The following is a 17259-nucleotide window of genomic DNA, read 5'->3' as shown; positions in this document are numbered from 1 at the left end:
GCTCGCAAGATCGCTGCTTTACTCACATCGGCCTTGTCCGACTCGCAAGTAGCTTTCGGTCATACAGAGCTCCGACTTGATCAGGAACGATGCAGACGTTGCGCTCAACACGATGCAACATGAAAGCGGACTCCACGCTCTTCAGTCTTCAGCGACACCAAAGCCCACAGAACCGATGCAATGATCAACGTCCACAGAGACAATCGCTTCTCGAGCATCATCGTCGAAGCCGGTCATAGAGACAGACCGAGCGGCAAATCAGCGCCATCTGATCCGAATGTACCAAAGCTGATCGACTGATCACACTTACTACGCCGCCCAGGTCACTTGTCAAATCAAGCCGATCATCGTAGCACATGACACGAACGTTGGACCCTGTTGCCATCCCGTTCGCTCGCTCCTTGAGGATGCGACTGCAAAAATGCGCGAGAGAGTCGAGTCTCGAGACTGCACTCTTCATGAGCAAGTACTACATTGAGTCTGACGCCAGTTGACGTCCTTCCCATGAAATCTCACCCCTCCGCCTTGAGGTGTCTGGGTCGTCGTGACCGGCAAGACGGTGGGCTCACAGTTTGACGCCCCAGCCGGCGCGGTCTGCGAGGCGCGATCCCGTCCACGACTTGACGGCAAAGCCCTGTCGGGATGACGCAAGCTCGAGATCAACCGGTGACGATATCACCAGCCCACGCAGGAGAGCAACCAGCATGATCCGTGCAGAGCTATCTGGGTGCCGTGCACTCGCGCGAGCTCGACGATCGAACGCCAAGCCATTCGCCTATCGATACGCCCAACGGACGCTTAACACCGTCAGCACGCTCCAAGACTGGTCCGACAAGGCCGGAGAGACCCTCTTGACGTTGCATGAGCAGGCCGTCGACGACGCAAAGATATACACCGTCGAACTGAAGAATGAGCCAGACAATCGCTTGACCACTCAGCTCGTCACTGCTGTCCGTGCCTCTGCAGCCATGTCTACCCATCTCGTGTGGCTGAGCACGTTGATGGCACGCAGTATCTTGATGCGCTCGACGTTGTGGAGAAGCGCTGGCGATTAGACTGCCGCAACAGCGACAGAGAGCCTGCTGCAGGCCAAGCAGCATTGATCACCACCGGCTTGCGCAACAAGGACAGATTCTTCTCAAATGGTATAGCACTACTCCCAGAAGCAAACAGAGGCTCATGATGGTGCATCAGGGCTCGATTTCGGGGCTGCAATGGCGACGCCGGGCTTCTTCGCGAGCAGCTTCAACCCATTGCTATCGCGCGTGCTATCCTACCCTTTGCCGACGATTGCCGCCATACAGGGTCACGCATTCGCAGGCGGGCTCATCTTTGCCATTGCGCACGATTACAGAGTAGCCAAACATATCGAGGGCGCAGCGAAGGGCAAGATCATGCTGAGCACGAATGAAGTCGATTTCGGATTTGGCATCCCTCATGCTACCATGATGCTCCTCAAGGCCAAGCTGGCACCGCAAGCACTCCGTGATGCCGTCTTCACGGGCAGGCGCTTCGGTGCGGCAGAGGCACAAGCAGCGGGCTTGGTAGATCAGCTCGCCCCATCTGGTCAGGCTACGGTCGAGGCTGCAATCCGTCTGGCGGCCGCGCTCGCTGTCAAGGCGCCAAAGCAAGCCATCGGTGTCATGAAGCAAACAGTGTACCGCACAGAACTAGACCTGCTCATGACAGAGACAGAAGATCCTCCGGCCACGCCAGCGCTTGATATTCAGGCTGCCCTGGCGCGCCTTGGCTCCTCATAGAAACCTCATCACTTATTAGTCGAAACACGATGCATCCGACATCATCTGAGCCACGGTCGACAATCTATCTTGAGCTGAAGTAGTCGAGCAGGACATTGAGTGCCTCTGCAGATTTGAAGTCAGTCCTGACGGTATCACAGGCGGCAGAATGACTGACCTGACTCTTCGCCATAGTTGGTGACGACTGCGCAGGAGCAAGCAACGACCTTGCGTGCATTGCCCTCGCGATCAATCTTGCAGAGACCGCACCATTCGCCCAACAGCTTCGAGTCTGCTACCTTGATCAGGTTGACTTCAGGGCAAAGTCAGCACGGGAGAACGGTCAGGTAGTGCGGCGTCGGCGTACTCTTGTGCTCGGCGCAGAGGGCCTCGACGAGCTTGATGTAGGCAGACTCCGTGCAGCCCTCGTTGAGGACGCAAAGATGAGCTTGACGCTTGTCGAGCGCCTTTGCTGCCTCTCTCAGTCCACGAGCGAGACCGTCGTGAATCTGATGACCCATCAGGACATCGATCAAGCATACGAGATAGTTCAGCAACGCACGAGAGCCTTCTTGAGAACCTCTTGAAGGGCTTCTTCGACGGTCATCTTGCCCTTGGGCGCAGGTGCCGACGTCTCCGTGACCTCGACGGTGGGTGCCTCTGGGGCTGCATCGACCTCTACGTCCGACATCTTTCTATGCTAGAACGTCCTCGAGGCTGCGATACTTTGTAAGCCTATTTTTCGTTCGTCTGGCCGGTCTCGCAGCGAGCAACGCGCCAAGATTTCTCCAGTGGCTGCGCTGACAATATTTGAATATGTCTTGAATGACGAGGCCGGCGTGCGCCTGCGAGATCAACGTTGACCGCTGGCTTGCTCCATGTCGTCTCCACCCGATTACCATGCGCCTCATGCCAGTACCAGCAGAGCAGTCGACGCCGGCGTGTCTCTGGCCTCACATGTACCAGCCACAAGCTCATCGCGCAGTACCTTGGGCCATCATCCTCTTGCAGCACTCGGCTGGCCTCAAGGGCCTTTCCTCATAAGAAACCAATCAAACAGAGCTGTACTCGATTGCAGAGGAGGAAAGATCGAAGAAGGCACAGAATTGATCCTCTGGCCGAGCAAGGAAGTCTATGTCGCTCGGTCTGGCACCGTGCAAGGCGGCAAAGCAGGCGAGCTTGGCCAAACACGCTTGCAAGTCAAAGGCAAGGGGGTCAACCAAGTCATGGCGCTGGACTACTCGGGCTGTATCGTCCCTGTTGCGGACAACGGCCGTGGCTTACACCTCGACGTGACCGCCGTCAATGAATCGCCCAGATTGATGGCAACTCCCCTCATCAGCTCGAAAGCTAATCACGCTAGGCATGCACCGCCAACATTTGAGTACAGTCATCAGCACAAGATCATCTTTGTCAGGCTTCGTCACAATCCGCTAGAAGAGGAGGACGACGGCTGGAGCGAACTGGAGTACATCCTCGAGAGCGTGCCTATGGCGCCAAGCCAAGTCGAACGAGATCGTAGCATGGGCGTAGAGTCTCCTCTAGCATCGCTGTCTGGCTGGCTAAGTCAGACGGTGCTGGGTACTCAAACCGCATCTCAATTGAAGCCAAAGGAGGAAGAGGAGGATGCGAGTGAGCTCCAGACGATGGGGCGCGCCCAGCCGCATGCTGGCGTCGATGGTGTCCTCTTTGACATGGTCTCTGAGAGCGAGAGCGACGACGACGATAGCTCGCCGAGCGTGATGCGACTCGTCAGATTGGCAGCAATTCCCCCTGGCTGGCAGAGCGAGCTTCAGAGTACCCTGAAAGAGGCCCCGGCTGCAACAAGCAAGGAGGAGCGATTGCGAACTGCACAGATCAAGCGCAAATGGCTACGCAGGCAGTGGGACATCCTGCCCATCGATGTACCTGTTAGTGCGCCTAGCACAGATTATCCCGGTGCTCGATACAGACACGCCCAGACTCATGGCGGCATGTCAGAGAGCGTAGACGCTTCCATTGATGCACTCTTCGACGCGCTCGGTTCGTCCAGATCTCGCTGAGAATGCATGACTGGCTTGTACAACGTCATAGCTTTGCTTGACCGGCAAGTGTTGTATCGTTAGCTCGTAGTACTGCAAGCTCATCATGTTGCCACTGTTCAGCAACCCAATTCATCAGCCTCTATTGCAAGACGGCGAAGCTGACTTGCCTGAGGAATGAAGAAATCGAGTATGAGCTCGTCATCTGGCACTTGGGCATACTTGCGGAAGTCGCGCGTCGTATAGCCGTGCTCCTTGCGTAGGTACACTTCGTCAATCTCGAACCGGCTGGTGAACTTCTCAGCTGGCTTCTGTAGCATGGAAATGGCGGCGTCGGCCATGATCTCCGGCGTCCGACTGATCTCGCGACTTTTTGCTCCTGCGATGAAACGCATAGCTTCTGTCGAGATGCTTGTATATGGCCACAAGCCTGTGTAAGGGTCAGTTGCAGCCTGGCGAAAGGGACAAAGACTGACAGTTCGACGCAATGCCATACTGCTCGAGCTCGCCAGACAAGCCGAGTGCAGCGAGTGACATGCCGTACTTTGCCATTGCATATGCTGTCCTGCCAGCGAACTCTTCCTTGGTAATATTGTCTCTGAGCTGAGGCGACAGCGTCAGGATGTGTGGGTTTCTCCCCTGCTTTGCCGATTTGATGAGATAGGGTAAAGCCGCCTGCTCTGCCGGTCAGGCCGGTACAGGGTCTCCTCAACAAGCAGCATACTTTCGAGACGAGCCACGTCCCGCGAGCGTCGACGCCATGGACGAGATCAAAGACTGCCAGACAGGTTCAGTGACGGAGACTTTCCGTGGGCGCGCACGAGGGTACCTTTGGGGGTGGTCTCGAGCGTGCTGGTGAGTGAGATGGCGGATGCATTGTTGATGACAATGTCGAGGCTTCCGAATGTATCTACCGTCTTGTTGATGGCTGCCTCGACCGCCTGAGCATCCCTGATGTCCATCTGAACCGCTAGGGCTCTGCCGCCTGCTTCCTCGATGGCAGCAGCAGCAGTATAGATCGTTCCGGGCAGCTTCGGGTTGGTGGACGCTCTGTCATGCGCATGTGAGCACTGTCAATGCCGATTGGTGTGGACGCAGGCGTACGTCTTGGCAGCGATGACGACATTGGCACCATGCTGACCGAGTGCGATGCCGATGGCCAGACCGATACCTCGTGAGCCTCCAGAGCTGTAGGCGTCATCAGTGACTGCAGTTATGGGGTCAGAGCGTCTCACATAAAGGCAGTCTTGCCCTTGAGCGATGTCATTTCAAGCCAAAGAGACGACGCGCGATCACACACGCGAATACACGAGATGCATGACATGTCAGGGGTCTCACAGCCTCGCTAGCATCTGTCCGGCCCCAATAGCGATGCCAGTAGCGATCGCCATGGCTATGGCCAGCATCGTCGGGATCCTCGAGAACCCCGAAAACGCGTACGAGCAAGACGGACAAGACCAGCCTATGCAACGGATTAGCTCAGCCTGTCTTAGTGGCGTCGAACCTACTGCTGAGCGGCGTGTAGCTCTGGGGAAAGTAGAGCGCGAATTTGGTGCCCGAGTAGGGACTCATCCTGCCCGGTGCGGCAGTCTGGTAGAATCCCCTCTCGTCAAAGATCCGGAGCGTGTAGCTTGCTTGTGCGAGTGGTGTGGCACCTGCAGCGACTTGGTAGTCATAGGGATTCCAGATGTACTGGGTCGCTGCGCCAGGGATGCCGTTGGTAGGCCCGACGGGATAGGTAAACCCGTTCTGAGAGCAAAAGGCCTGAAGGGTCAGCGAGGTCGGCGCGACGACGACAGAGGTGAGTGTCCAGCCAAACGTGATGTCTGCAGAGGGCATGACACGATAGTATGATGCTGCAGCAGTGATGGCAGGCTGGGTGATCGACAGACCTCCCGCTGGCAGGGAATTGGGCACGCTGATGCTCGTGACGCCGTTGTGGACGATCGTCGACACTTGTCGCCGCTCTGGCATCATCTTTCTCTCCACTGTCGGCACAGGTGCAGGTGTGATGAGGGGCTGCACTGATGCTCTGCACCTTGGCGCTAAGAGCAGCACCACTGCCAACTTCAGCAGCCCTGAGCGGTGAGGCCTCCTTGGGACGATCATTCTCGCGCGTAGCCTAGCTGGTCGCCTGCTTCGGTATGAGGTCTTACGCTGATCTGCACGTCGATCGCCTGCTCAAGAGGCTCGCTTCAGGCCAGACTATCAGGCATGATATCGACGTCTTGGACACAGACGCGCCGAGGGAGGTCTGTGCGCTGGGCGTGATGAGGGCATGATCGACGATCGAGTGGCTCGTGGAGCTGTGGAGGGGCTGAATTGCATGATGGGCTGCAACGACGACGGCTGCCCTTTTTGTCGGATGAGCAATCGATGACGATGCCGTGTCGACGTGTCGCAGTTTGCACGTCGAGCGTCGTCGAGAGCGAAAGCTCGAGAGCATCAGCATCCCTCTTGGCCCCCTCTGTCGGTCGACGACAGTCAGATCTCTCTTCAAGCAAGCTATGGTCGTCCGCTAGACATCTCTCTCCGACCTCCGTGTCCCCGACATGTACGTCCGCGTAAAAACGTGATGACAACCGAGGAGGGTCTGAGACGCTCCTCGGCGAGGCTCCTCTCAAGATGCATCGCCCATCTCCATCCCTTCTAGGTCAGCGTTGGGATCACACGAACACGCTGCGATGGATCAGGCCAGATGGACACGCCTGTCCGTGATCGAAGAGCGTGACAGCGAACAGCAGCACATGCAGTCACTTCCTTCCACTCCGACGACTGAGATCGAATTTGGAGTGGCCGTGACGGGCTCGGAGCAGTATCACGACACTGAGCAAGGCAGACTCTCCAAAGACGATGTCCAAGTCAACGACGCCGACGTGAGAGACCGTCATTTCGATGGCAACAGTGACACGAGTCATCTCTCATGCCTTGGTGATCTCGACGCAACCGCTTACTCCACCTTTCTCTCGAGCAAGCTGGGAGATCGCAACGCCTACGACTCGACTCTCTCCTACTACGGTCCAACAAACGGCTCCCTCTCGTCTGCCGACAACTCACCTAGCGGCTCGCTCGCTTCGACGAGCTCTCGCAATTCTGTCGCTATGGAGCCCGGCACGCCTCGATTGGCCTCTCCAGCGATCTTCGATGATCAGTCGAGCTTCTCCTCGTCCTCTGCAGATCAATACTACGGTCGGATCAGAGCAGTCGAGCCCGCCTATCTCTCGCCCCCTGCCGAGCGCACCGGCCTCCGACGTCCGTCACCTGATCAGCGAGGCCGTCATGTCCAACAGGGCTCCGTCGCCCCTGCTGGTCTGCCGTCATCTCTGCCCAGACAGCAGCAGAACTACCTCGTCACTCGAGGCCAGGAAGAGTACCACCGCAACAATCCTACAAGACGCGAGGGCGAAGCACCTCGGCCTGCCTTTATGCTCGAAGACGAACGTCTCAGGAGACCGTTCGATCCTGCTGCACAGGCGGCCAAGGACTCCGCGCTTGCTATGCGGCCCGACAGGCTCGAGTTTGTCAGTCTCCGACGCTCGTTGTGCGCGCCGACTGACGCGCTCCTCCTTGAAAGGAACCAGGGCTACAAGCTCTATCCGGACAGCTCTCGCCAGGTCATCCGCCAAGAGCTTCAGCTCATTCATCCCCCCGAGGCTCTCTGACCGCTCACTCCCGCGAGGATCTCGTCCGTCATGAGACCGCCGCCCAGACGAGCGAATATACATTCTCCCATCGTGTCGCACTTTCGACGAAGATCGGCAAGAGCATGGGCAAGGGTATGCTCCCCGGCTCCGCGTCTCGCAAAGAGCAATGCCTGAGTATGCTACAAACAGCGTTCAAGAAATCTGAGCGGAAGCTTCTGACCCACACGACAACCCAAGCAATCGAGAAGCCTCAATCAAGCCTATGGTACGACGGGCCGGAGAGCGATGACGACATGCAGTCAGTCGCCGCTGTTCACGCTCGTCGCGGTCACTGACAATGAGCTGTAGCGATCCTGGTGAGATGCCGCCTCCGTTCGGGTGGGAGAGACGCATCGCAGAAGGTCCCGGCTTTGGCAAGAGGTCATACCTCTCGTGGCGCGGCTTGCAGAATTGGCTGGGCCTCTTTGCCATCGCGGCCTGGCTGGTCACATTGTTCTTGGGCATGCCTCTCTATCTGGGCTTGACGGGCAAGCTATGAGATCTAGTGAGTTGCGCCAGAATACAATGCAACAACAATGCTTGAGATCATACCGGCACTTGCCCTGCGTCACGACCAGCCACGCCGCCGAGCAGGCGTTGACCGACGGCTGATTTGAGGAGCTCGTTGGCCTTGAAGCTGCTGCGCACGAGGGGCCCGCTCGCGACATAGAGGAAGCCCATGTCCTGTGCGACCTTTGCCCAGTGATCAAACTTGTCGGGCGAGACGTAGGAATGTACGGCCATATGCCGCTTCGTGGGCCGCATGTACTGCCCAAAAGTGACCACGTCGACGTTGACCTTTCGTAGCTCTGCGCGGAGAAAGGTCAGCTCGACGTCTTCGACAGCAGCTTTTTGACTTGCCTTGTAGCGTCGCTTCCACCTGCCAGTCTTGCTCGCCGAGGCCGAGCATGAGACTCGTCTTGGTGATCAGACCTGGCTTGGCTTTCTTGGCCCAGTCCAAGACCTGCAGGGATTGTCTGAACTTGGCCCGGCGGTCTCGAACGAAGGGCGTCAGTTCTTCGACGGTCTCCATGTTGTGTGCATAAACGTCGAGACCCGATCTGGCAACACGTGCGACACCTGCTTGGTCGCCTGCAAAATCGCCCGTGAGAGCCTCGATGAGGATATTGGGAGATTTCGACTTGACTTTTTCGATCGTCTCTGCAAAGTGAGCAGCGCCGCCGTCGGGCAGATCATCTCTGTCGACGCTGGTCATGACGATATAGCCAACGCCCCATTTCGCGATCGCTTCGGCTGTGTGCTCTGGCTCGTGAGGATCGAGCGGGGGAGGTGCTTTCGAGGTCTTGACAGCACAGAAGCGACATCCGCGCGTGCAGGTGTCACCCATGAGCTATTGCTGACATGTGAGCAGTCTCAGTGATCAAGCGAGAGCTGGACGCACCATGATGGTGGCGGTAGCCTGCTCCTTGTCACCGCCCCAGCACTGGCCAATGTTGGGACATCTCGCCTCCTCACAGACTGTATGCAAGCCTAAACCTCTGAGATCCTTCTTGATCTTGTTGTACGACGCTGAAGTTGGTATGGAGGTCTTGAGATGGTCCGGCAGGCGCTCTCTGCGCTCTCATCTGAGCAAAATCGCAGACATACGCAGGGGATTGGCCCACCTTGAGGTGTTGCCGAACTGTAGTCTCTCTGGCTTGCTGGTCGCTTCATGCTGACCACTGATGAACTCGTCTAGCGATGGTCCCGTCTCGAGCCGGTCTTTGAAGGCCGAGAGGGGTCGCTGGTGGTGGGTCATGCTGGAAATTGCTCTTGATGACCGCACTGTGGCAATCGATGACCGTGCCGAGCCGGCAGGCTGCGCATTCCTCCTGCCAGCTCGTGGCAAGAGACTCGACTGAACTGCGTCTGCCCCTGCTCGCAACATGTTCGCTGCTTCGGCGCTCTTGCCTACCTGCGCCGATGAACGTTGATCAGCCCGTCGGCCTCAAAAAGCGTGACAGCTCGACAGCACAGCGCGCGTCACGCCAGTGCGAGTGCCTCGTCGTCAAGCTTCAAGCGTCGGCGTCCAGACAGCGATGCGATACCTCAGCGAGTAGCGATGCTCAGCGTCAGCACTCGTGACTGCACACCATGCCTATTTCAAACGCGGAGCAAGCTTGTCAGTCATCCTACAGAGATGCTCCCAGAGTGCACGCTCAATCCTGTTCTCGATCCTTTCCTGCGCAGACGAGCTAGCGGAAACAGGTACCATGGACGATGGTCAGACAGAGGCTCAGCAGTCCCTCCTCCCACCTGGTCCATCCAGCTCGAGGCCCTACGATGACTTGCTCGACCCGACCGAGCGATCACGAGTTCCCGCGTTGACCGTTGGCACGATCTTCATCGTCTTGACCGTCATCATGCTCTTCCTCAACCGAGCAGTCTTTGACCCCGAAGCGCTCGACTACCCCTACCCGTTCCTCATGAGCTCCCTAGCGTCACTCTTTGCCCTCGCCATTCTCGCATGCATCGGTCGAGTCACGCGACTGCTCGAGGGCCTACCAGCGCTGCAGGTGCGCTCCTCGGCGTTCATGCTGGCCTGGCCTATACCAACGAACGAGCGCACAGCTCGGATGGTCTCATTTTGTACAGCTTTCGGCGCCAATCGGCATCTTTCATGCTCTAGGCATCGCCCTTGCCAGCATCGCATTTGCACACATTGCGCCTGCAACAGTCCAAATGCTAACCGCATTCGTACCCCTCCTCGTCCTCGTTCTGACCAGTAACCTCGGTCTGCGCAACATCTCGCGCCCAACGATCATCCTCGTCATTGCAACATGCGGCTTCGTTGGCCTCGCCAATCTACAGCGCGGCGGCCCCTTGTAGGTCCACTCAGCATCTGTGATCCTGACGTGCGTGCTCAAGAGAACGCTCTAGTAACATCTGGGCAATGTTTGCGCTCGTCGGATTCGTGCTCTCGAGCGCAGGCAAACTCGTCGCCGTCGAGCAGTGCTTGTCAGTTGTATACAATCCGGTGATAGCGTGAGTCTCAGTATCTCCTCACGTGCTTAAGCTGATCACTGCCGCAGTATGTATGTTGCGCTGCCAGTAAGTCAGGGAATGTCCCCGCCTTAGGCCTGCCTGATCTTGTCCACAGTCAACGCTAGTGGCGACACTGTTCTTTGTGCCATTGCTCGAGGGGCGGGCCGCCTTTGCAGCGTTCTGGTCGCACATCGGTCTCTTTGTACTGATACCCTACGTAACTCTGGCTGCCCTGCACATCGTCTCGCTTTTCTTCATGGTGGCTTGGACGAGCGCACTCAGCACCGCCCTCTGTGCACTGGCTGTGGAGATGATCGTTATGCTCTTTGGCGGTCTTTCGGGCGCGCAAAGCAGTGGCATCCGAATACTGGGCTACTTTGGCGCCAGCTTCGGGCTTGCCGCGTATCTGGCCAGTCGAGTACGTCAACTTTCTTATCTGGTATTCTCAGAAGTCTCATGCCCCGCTACAGGGAAAAGTGGAAGAACTCCGCGATGTTGTACTACGCAAGAGAGATTCTCGGTAAAGTCTCATCATTGCACGTCTGTGTGCATGACCGCAAGGCTGTAGGTGCTCGGCCTTTGGCATCAGCTTCGAATGCCGGAAGCCGTGGACTCAGCAGGACAGTTGATTCGCCGCCAGATCTTGCAAGCTCTCGTCATACAGGACACTACAAGACAGATCAAGAGAACAACAACCTGAAAGCCGAGTCCATACATGGCCGCCAATTCAGAGGTCCTGTCTGGAAACGTTCGCCGCGTCGATGACCTTAGCTTGTCACCTCTGGCAGTCAAGGATCGGCACGCATACTGCGCGAAAACCTTTTTGAATGGGCGCCCGATCGAACCGACGAGTGCGGACTTGCCGGCCGACGGGCTTAAGTCTGATGTTCGACATTCCTTGCATCTGGGGTCCTCGTGGTCATGCTGAGTATCGAACTCTTTGTAGATGTAAGCATTGTCGCGCACAAGCGTGCGAGGCTTGTGTGGTTGGTACATTGCAACGCCATTGCCGGCGCCGATCTTGCGGGCCATCTAAGCAAAGCACGTCAGATCTACGGCGGCTCATATCGACACTATAAGCTGCAGCACCTAGCCCGATCTGCTCACATACGGCTCAGTGTCGGAATCACGCACAATGTCGGCCATGTCTTGATTCGAAGCTGTCGTGGGGTGGAGGCCTGCATGTTTGGGTGCTCTCGTCGTGTAGGGCTCAGTGGCCATCTCATGCCATTGTATTTGTCTCAAAAGTGAGCCGAGAAGAAGCGTCGCTTTGCTGGATTCGAATGCCGTGGCAGGAAGTTGTCTAGTAGTCACCTTTAGAACGCGTCAATTCGATTGGCCCAAAACGAGAATGATCGACGCTTAAGCTTCTGAGCGTAGTCTAGCCCGTCATCGGAGGTGCTCCTGGTCGACAGACGTAGCTTCAGCAGGCCTGCTTGTACTTTTGGTGCGGTTGCACCACATGCGTGCAGCTGGCAAACGACAGTTTCACCGGATCTGTTCGTCTGCTCACAAGGAGACTGAAGCTCGCTCGGGACGGCTGACTGATGATGTTGCACTTTATACAATGCTCTCGAGTTCTCTGGCGTATGCGAGATGTGTCTCTATCAAGCGCTGTTTGGGCAAGTCCTCGGATGCGTCCGACGCGATGCCTTTTGCGGAATCGGCGAATCGGACGCATTGCGATGCTTGGTCGACTGACCAACCGGGACGCTGTCGAGCAGTGCATGAGCGCTGCACACTCGACGTAAATGGAGCTTACCTGTTTGATGAAATCTGACAGCTCTTCTGCGTCGCTGAAGAAGAGCAGGGTAGCAGCGTCGCGCAGGGGTAACACAGAATAGGCCTTTTCGCCGCAAGATGCAATCTCGTTCCTATGCATCTCTGAGTTCAGCTGAGCTTCGTGTGGGAGCAAGAGTCGTACCTGATTGTGCCCATGAGCTGATCGAGGAAGAACTGTGCTTCTGGGAGCGGTGGCGAGTTGCGCGCGAGCCATACTTTGCTGCAATGCCTTCATGTCAGCGCAGCAGCTGAGTGCCCGTGGAAAGACTAGCCTGTAGGAGCCTTCCATGAGCCATCTCTCGAGCTCGATGGGAAAGCGGACGTTGGGCTCGTCGAGCAGGCTGCTCGCGTTGGGGGATTTAGCCATGGAGCGTTTGGTACCTGCTGCCTTTATTAGCCCGTTGCATCGTCGCACAGACAGCAATGTGTACTCTCTGCGCCCGAGAGCGTCTCGAGAACCGTGTGGAAGCGGCCGATCTCATTCTTTGCGAGGAGTTGAAGCAGGCTGAGACCGATGAGCGCGCTTCGCCAAGAGGATGGCGGTTGAAGATCTCTATTTGGGATAGTGTGAGCTCCCGAGAGCTCAGCATCGATGCAGTGACTGACCTATGGGTGGTCCAATAAGGTGACAGCTGTGCCATGAAGCGCTCGAAAGATGGGACGTCGTGTGACCGAATCGAGTAGAGGGCAGAATACTCGAGAATATTGCCTGCTAGCCAACTGAGCACTGACACAGAAGCCACGCAGATTCATGCGCACGACCATGCAGGATGTCTGCTTGGGAGGGCGCCCGTGAGCTCAGGCCGAGCGTGAGGAGACCAGAGGTGGCCATCGCGATCTGCCCGATCCAATGAGCGTGAAGAGGGGCCAGGCAGAGGGGGCACACCTTGCCATCTCTTATTGCTGATTTGGCCTGTGTTGACTGGTGTGGCGGTAGCGCAGCGCCGGCAGAAGTAGCATGGACGAGTTGTGCTAATTGGGTGTCTATCTCGGCCAGAGACTTGCTTGGAGTCGACATGACGAGCCGATTGTATGCTCCGTTGCGGGCGTGCCACCTCTTGACGCCGCTCGCACGTTGTATGGCTGCCTTTGAGCCAGGATTGAGCGTCAAGCGGGTCGGTGACGCGTCCACGTCGCACACGTCCGGCAGCAGCGAGCCAATCTCAACTTTGCCGGCACTCTCAGCGGCTGAGTCGACATGCAGGCACCTGACTTTGCGCACCTCAAGCGGGCAAGTCGGTCTTGTGGGCGAGTACACCAGAAAGGCTGACTTAGGCCCAACAGGGTGAAGTCAATCTGGGCACATCCATCATGGCCGTCGCTTTCGAAGGAGGTGTCGTCATTGGCGCCGATTCGCGCACTACGACGGGCTCCTACATCGTTCGTTCTGCCCTGCATGGTCGCCGTTGATCAGCCTGATGCAGCATGCAGGCCAATCGCGTGACAGACAAGCTGACGCACATCCACGATCGCATCTATTGCTGTCGCTCTGGCTCGGCTGCAGACACCCAGGCAGTAGCGGATATCGTCCACTACCATCTCCAGATGCATACGTGAGTTGACCAAGGCTCTGCGTAACTGACTTGTGCTCAGACATCGCGAGATAGCATGCAGCATGGCAATCAACCTCCCTCTGTCCATACCGCCGCTACACTCTTCCAGTCGCTCTGCTACGGCAACAAGGATCAGTGCGTAGTGAAGCAGGAGTGCCTGCTCATCCGTTGACGTGCTGCCTCTGCCTGGCTGCAGGTTGAGTGCTGGCATCATCGTCGCTGGCTGGGACAAGATCGACGGCGCCTCAGTCTACAACATCCCTCTCGGAGGCGGCCTCTTCAAAGCTCCATGGGCGATAGGCGGCAAGTACACGGCATCAGGTGCATCCTCACATATTCATGCTGTCGCACAGGGAGTGGCTCGACATACATCTACGGCTTCTGCGACTCGAATTATCGGCCAGGTTGGTCGAAGCAACAGACGGTCGATTTTGTCAGAAACGGTGAGTGTCGTTGATCGTCTAGGGTAGCGCGAGCTCAAGCAGCGAATCGCAGCGCTCGCATTGGCCATGTCAAGGGATGGTTCCTCAGGAGGCACGATCAGAATGGCCATCATCGAAGAATCTGGCGTCGAGCGTCTGTTTGTGCCTGGCAATGAGCTACCACTGTTCGGCCCAGCGTTATGGGCGAACGAGCAGGCAGGAAAGAGCATGGAGATTGCGGCATAGCACCATTGCATTGTACTCTGCAGCCCTTAGCTGTTGCTTGCCGGTACAACCAGATCGAAGCGTGCTTTCTCGATACCGAACCCGTCGCCGCTCTGCCATCCCTCGCCTTCCCAGAGTCTGCATCGCCAGAGTGCAACAAGAAGCGGCACTAGCTCTGTCTGGTGGCTTGCTAATGCGTAGACCGAGGTCAGCCTATGGCTCGGCTTGCGAGACAAAACATTGCGACTGATCAGCCCTTCTTCGATCGCTGCAAGTCGCCGTGAGATCGTGCGTTGTACCGACTGAGCCTCTGAATTGAACACGTCCGCGCCGGGTGAACCTGCAAAACGCTCGGTGAAGAGGCCACCAAGGTCATAAATGGGCAGGCGCCTTCTAGGTAGCTCTGTGGCAGCACGCGTGGGCCGCAAGCTCGAGTAAGCATCGGCATCCATGTGTGCGCCAAAATGGGTCCGCAGATCGGACGAGTCCAGCGAGATCAGAGCGGCCATGTCGTCTGGCGATTCCTGCGGGAGCCTGGTTGCGATGTGACCGGCTTCAGCCTGCGACAGTCGACGTAGTAGCCATGCCGGCCGCTGTGTTGCCTTGTGAGGTGAAGCGCGGTGTCGTCGCCAAAGCTGAGTGAGCTCTTGTTCGACACGCACACGCAGCTCGTGGGTCAGCCTGAGCGGCAGCGTGCTCGTCAATTCGGCGCCGTACGACAGTCGTTTTGCCTCTTGTGCTGCAAGTGCTGATTCAGCAGGTGCGTGCTTGACTGGTATGACGAGGCGCTACTTACGACGAGCCAGGACTGCGTTGAGGAATGGGCGCGAGCAGAGGATGTAGCTGCTCGGTCCCAGGTGTCCTGGGTCATAGTACGGATGGCCTAGCTTATTGGGTACGATATGGAGCTTGGGTGGCCTGTTGTCGATGGGGCTGGTCGACGCCAAGGAGTCAGGCGCCTTGGCGACGGACAGAGAGATGAGCATGTCTGTCAGAAAGCCGTGTGAGCCGGCATGCAGGCGCTGTGCGGGCTGCCTACCTCTAGGCATGATGCGCAAGCTGATCTTGCATCTTCTGAGCGGCGAGCTGAGCATGGCCACTGTCCAACCGCTGAGCTCGGTCCGGCCTGTAGCATGTCAGAGCGCACGATACGGGTCTGTGGCCCAAACGGGCTCCTTCATGACCACACAGTTCGTGGACAGCATGCGTTTGGCCGTCTGGCTTGCTTGTAGCCATCTGGTGCAGTACATTCATCTGCGCGCCGTCTCCAGTGACGCACACGATTGCACGAAGCGAGCGAGGAGACCTCAAAGACGCGCTCGCGGTGAACGTGACGCGCAGAGGGCCATGGCATGCAATGGAGGCTCGATAAGTTAGCTCGATGCAAACTCGAATCGGGGTCGGCCCTTGATTCCATATGCGCCGAGATCGATCGCAAAGAGATTGCCAGACTCTGTATACTTTGCGAGGTTCTCGGGCGTATCGTCTTTGCTTTCCTCTAGCGACGCTGTGGTCACGTACAGGGTCGCCATGTCTTTGCCTGAATGTCTGCGTCAGGTCTTTGCCACCATCTCTCTATAGTACTGCGCACCTCCGAAGACACAGGCGGTGATATTGAGCGCCGTCGGAAAGTCGATACGGAGCACGGCATCGCCTGATGGATTGAAGCGCTCTATTGCTGCGCCGCCGAATCTGCACACTCTTTAGCTTCAGTCTCTATGAGAGTACTTGGTCTGGCGCACTTTGCTGACCATAGGTGATCGTCGACGTCCACTGTCGGTTAGATTGCCATATGAGTGATACTCTGTTCGACTGTCATCGGATTGGTATGCTCACTGCAACAGCCGTCGGGCATCCCTGGGCCAGACGGCTCTACCCAGAGCCGCTCGTTCGTGAAATCGCCAGTGTCGAGGTCGTAGTCGAACGCGAGGATCCGGTTAGTCTCCGTGTCGGTGAGGTAGCTGCATGATGCATGATCATCAGAGACTGCATGGCGAGCAATCGTAACGGGCAAGTACAGGGTTCTGTTGTCGGAAGTGAAGCCCATACCGTTGGGGATGGTCAGGTCAGTCTTGACTTGTTTCGGCCCGGCATCGCTGTGAAGCTCCTCTTGAGTCACTTTGAACAGAGAGCCAGGCTTGGTCTCCGGCCTCGAGTCCCTGCCTCTGATCATCTTGCTGCCCGCAAAGAATCGTCCGCGTGCATCGCTGATCAACACGTGAGCCGTCGATAGCTCCATCCGCGAGCAACAACCTACCAGATTCCGTCGTTGAACATCCTGTGCGGCTCGAGGTCGGTCGAGAAAGCGCGAGATAGGTAGGTGATAGGAGCGGGCTTCTCTGCGCTCGAGCTAGCAAGGCGTGCGGGTATGTAGGCGAATCCACGAAGTGCTGCGCATAGGAACTGCAAGCTGGTCCAGCTCGCATCTGCGCTTCAAGGCTGGCTGACACGGCAAAGCGCGTACGCCTGGATGGTCGTGTCGGAGCACGATCACTCTGTCCGTCGGCGGGGGCGGGATGTAAGACTAGATGGCTCCAGACGGTAGAGAGGAGAGCGACACACGTCACTGGATGTCTGTAGTAATCGGTCTCGCACTGTAAGCCGTCCAGCTCGAGATGATGGACCGTGTTCTTGCCGATGTCGACGAAATGGAGTGTATTGGTGCGAGCCTCGTAGAGTGGTCCTTCGCCGAGCGTGCATCTCGAGCGGAAGAGAGGCTCGCTCGGTGCTGTGATGGTGTGCATATCGAGATGCTCGCTTGCCGGGCAGGCCAGCTAGCCAGGCGCCGAGCTGGGCGCGAGTCTTTGTGTCAGCGACAGTCGGCCATGGTCAGAGGCTCTGTAGGCCCG

General features: G+C 57.3%; 13 protein-coding genes across 13 annotated transcripts; 5 read left to right on the top strand and 8 right to left on the bottom strand.

Moving 5' to 3' along the window:
* Positions 1 to 590: 590 nt before the first annotated feature.
* On the top strand, positions 591 to 2228 carry L969DRAFT_83673 (uncharacterized protein). The gene is made up of 5 exons (XM_014715009.1): positions 591 to 950; positions 1013 to 1145; positions 1195 to 1865; positions 1918 to 2052; positions 2107 to 2228. Exons 1-3 carry the CDS (start codon positions 705 to 707, stop codon positions 1758 to 1760), a joined length of 945 nt encoding a protein of 314 aa, XP_014570495.1. The 5' UTR covers positions 591 to 704; the 3' UTR covers positions 1761 to 1865; positions 1918 to 2052; positions 2107 to 2228.
* L969DRAFT_91314 (uncharacterized protein) lies at positions 1776 to 2430 on the bottom strand (the record flags this gene model as incomplete). Its single annotated transcript, XM_014715008.1, has 4 exons — positions 1776 to 1863; positions 1914 to 2052; positions 2107 to 2248; positions 2302 to 2430. The coding sequence occupies 4 exons, from the start codon at positions 2428 to 2430 to the stop codon at positions 1776 to 1778; spliced, it is 498 nt and encodes a 165-aa protein (XP_014570494.1).
* Positions 2431 to 2498: 68 nt separating this feature from the next.
* Positions 2499 to 3996, top strand: L969DRAFT_83672 (uncharacterized protein). Its single transcript, XM_014715007.1, has one exon. It carries the CDS (start codon positions 2618 to 2620, stop codon positions 3779 to 3781), a length of 1164 nt encoding a protein of 387 aa, XP_014570493.1. The 5' UTR covers positions 2499 to 2617; the 3' UTR covers positions 3782 to 3996.
* L969DRAFT_91312 (uncharacterized protein) lies at positions 3807 to 5027 on the bottom strand (the record flags this gene model as incomplete). Its single annotated transcript, XM_014715006.1, has 7 exons — positions 3807 to 3875; positions 3931 to 4190; positions 4237 to 4435; positions 4485 to 4537; positions 4590 to 4810; positions 4865 to 4948; positions 4996 to 5027. 7 exons carry the CDS (start codon positions 5025 to 5027, stop codon positions 3807 to 3809), a joined length of 918 nt encoding a protein of 305 aa, XP_014570492.1.
* A 67-nt stretch (positions 5028 to 5094) lies between these two features.
* On the bottom strand, positions 5095 to 5869 carry L969DRAFT_91311 (uncharacterized protein; the record flags this gene model as incomplete). The annotated part of the gene is made up of 2 exons (XM_014715005.1): positions 5095 to 5222; positions 5269 to 5869. 2 exons carry the CDS (start codon positions 5867 to 5869, stop codon positions 5095 to 5097), a joined length of 729 nt encoding a protein of 242 aa, XP_014570491.1.
* A 306-nt stretch (positions 5870 to 6175) lies between these two features.
* On the top strand, positions 6176 to 8046 carry L969DRAFT_110852 (uncharacterized protein). Its single transcript, XM_014715004.1, has 4 exons — positions 6176 to 7281; positions 7335 to 7536; positions 7594 to 7702; positions 7753 to 8046. The coding sequence occupies exons 1-4, from the start codon at positions 6445 to 6447 to the stop codon at positions 7940 to 7942; spliced, it is 1338 nt and encodes a 445-aa protein (XP_014570490.1). The 5' UTR covers positions 6176 to 6444; the 3' UTR covers positions 7943 to 8046.
* L969DRAFT_91309 (uncharacterized protein) lies at positions 7990 to 9331 on the bottom strand (the record flags this gene model as incomplete). The annotated part of the gene is made up of 4 exons (XM_014715003.1): positions 7990 to 8252; positions 8305 to 8794; positions 8846 to 9017; positions 9069 to 9331. The coding sequence occupies 4 exons, from the start codon at positions 9329 to 9331 to the stop codon at positions 7990 to 7992; spliced, it is 1188 nt and encodes a 395-aa protein (XP_014570489.1).
* A 206-nt stretch (positions 9332 to 9537) lies between these two features.
* Positions 9538 to 10952, top strand: L969DRAFT_91308 (uncharacterized protein; the record flags this gene model as incomplete). The annotated part of the gene is made up of 7 exons (XM_014715002.1): positions 9538 to 9565; positions 9634 to 9959; positions 10015 to 10268; positions 10324 to 10428; positions 10476 to 10494; positions 10544 to 10846; positions 10899 to 10952. The coding sequence occupies 7 exons, from the start codon at positions 9538 to 9540 to the stop codon at positions 10950 to 10952; spliced, it is 1089 nt and encodes a 362-aa protein (XP_014570488.1).
* A 61-nt stretch (positions 10953 to 11013) lies between these two features.
* L969DRAFT_91307 (uncharacterized protein) lies at positions 11014 to 11649 on the bottom strand (the record flags this gene model as incomplete). The annotated part of the gene is made up of 2 exons (XM_014715001.1): positions 11014 to 11460; positions 11536 to 11649. The coding sequence occupies 2 exons, from the start codon at positions 11647 to 11649 to the stop codon at positions 11014 to 11016; spliced, it is 561 nt and encodes a 186-aa protein (XP_014570487.1).
* Positions 11650 to 11988: 339 nt separating this feature from the next.
* Positions 11989 to 13228, bottom strand: L969DRAFT_91306 (uncharacterized protein; the record flags this gene model as incomplete). Its single annotated transcript, XM_014715000.1, has 8 exons — positions 11989 to 12141; positions 12191 to 12302; positions 12353 to 12430; positions 12483 to 12591; positions 12642 to 12763; positions 12817 to 12919; positions 12970 to 13048; positions 13097 to 13228. The coding sequence occupies 8 exons, from the start codon at positions 13226 to 13228 to the stop codon at positions 11989 to 11991; spliced, it is 888 nt and encodes a 295-aa protein (XP_014570486.1).
* A 17-nt stretch (positions 13229 to 13245) lies between these two features.
* L969DRAFT_100385 (uncharacterized protein) lies at positions 13246 to 14431 on the top strand (the record flags this gene model as incomplete). The annotated part of the gene is made up of 7 exons (XM_014714999.1): positions 13246 to 13441; positions 13495 to 13590; positions 13642 to 13763; positions 13818 to 13898; positions 13960 to 14066; positions 14117 to 14206; positions 14259 to 14431. Exons 1-7 carry the CDS (start codon positions 13409 to 13411, stop codon positions 14429 to 14431), a joined length of 702 nt encoding a protein of 233 aa, XP_014570485.1. The 5' UTR covers positions 13246 to 13408.
* L969DRAFT_109816 (uncharacterized protein) lies at positions 14218 to 15718 on the bottom strand. Its single transcript, XM_014714998.1, has 4 exons — positions 15558 to 15718; positions 15450 to 15509; positions 15207 to 15398; positions 14218 to 15158 (listed from the first exon to the last, which is right to left on the bottom strand). Exons 1-4 carry the CDS (start codon positions 15658 to 15660, stop codon positions 14458 to 14460), a joined length of 1056 nt encoding a protein of 351 aa, XP_014570484.1. The 5' UTR covers positions 15661 to 15718; the 3' UTR covers positions 14218 to 14457.
* On the bottom strand, positions 15704 to 17200 carry L969DRAFT_83663 (uncharacterized protein). Its single transcript, XM_014714997.1, has 8 exons — positions 16973 to 17200; positions 16875 to 16905; positions 16668 to 16813; positions 16429 to 16617; positions 16247 to 16371; positions 16153 to 16183; positions 16002 to 16102; positions 15704 to 15950 (listed from the first exon to the last, which is right to left on the bottom strand). Exons 1-8 carry the CDS (start codon positions 17152 to 17154, stop codon positions 15784 to 15786), a joined length of 972 nt encoding a protein of 323 aa, XP_014570483.1. The 5' UTR covers positions 17155 to 17200; the 3' UTR covers positions 15704 to 15783.
* Positions 17201 to 17259: the final 59 nt, after the last annotated feature.

Source organism: Mixia osmundae (genome assembly GCF_000708205.1).
Source record: "Mixia osmundae IAM 14324 unplaced genomic scaffold scaffold_1, whole genome shotgun sequence".
In the NCBI taxonomy this organism is placed as follows: domain Eukaryota; kingdom Fungi; phylum Basidiomycota; class Mixiomycetes; order Mixiales; family Mixiaceae; genus Mixia; species Mixia osmundae.
The sequence above is the reverse complement of the archived record's forward strand: the minus strand, read 5'-3'. Positions and strand labels throughout refer to the sequence as shown.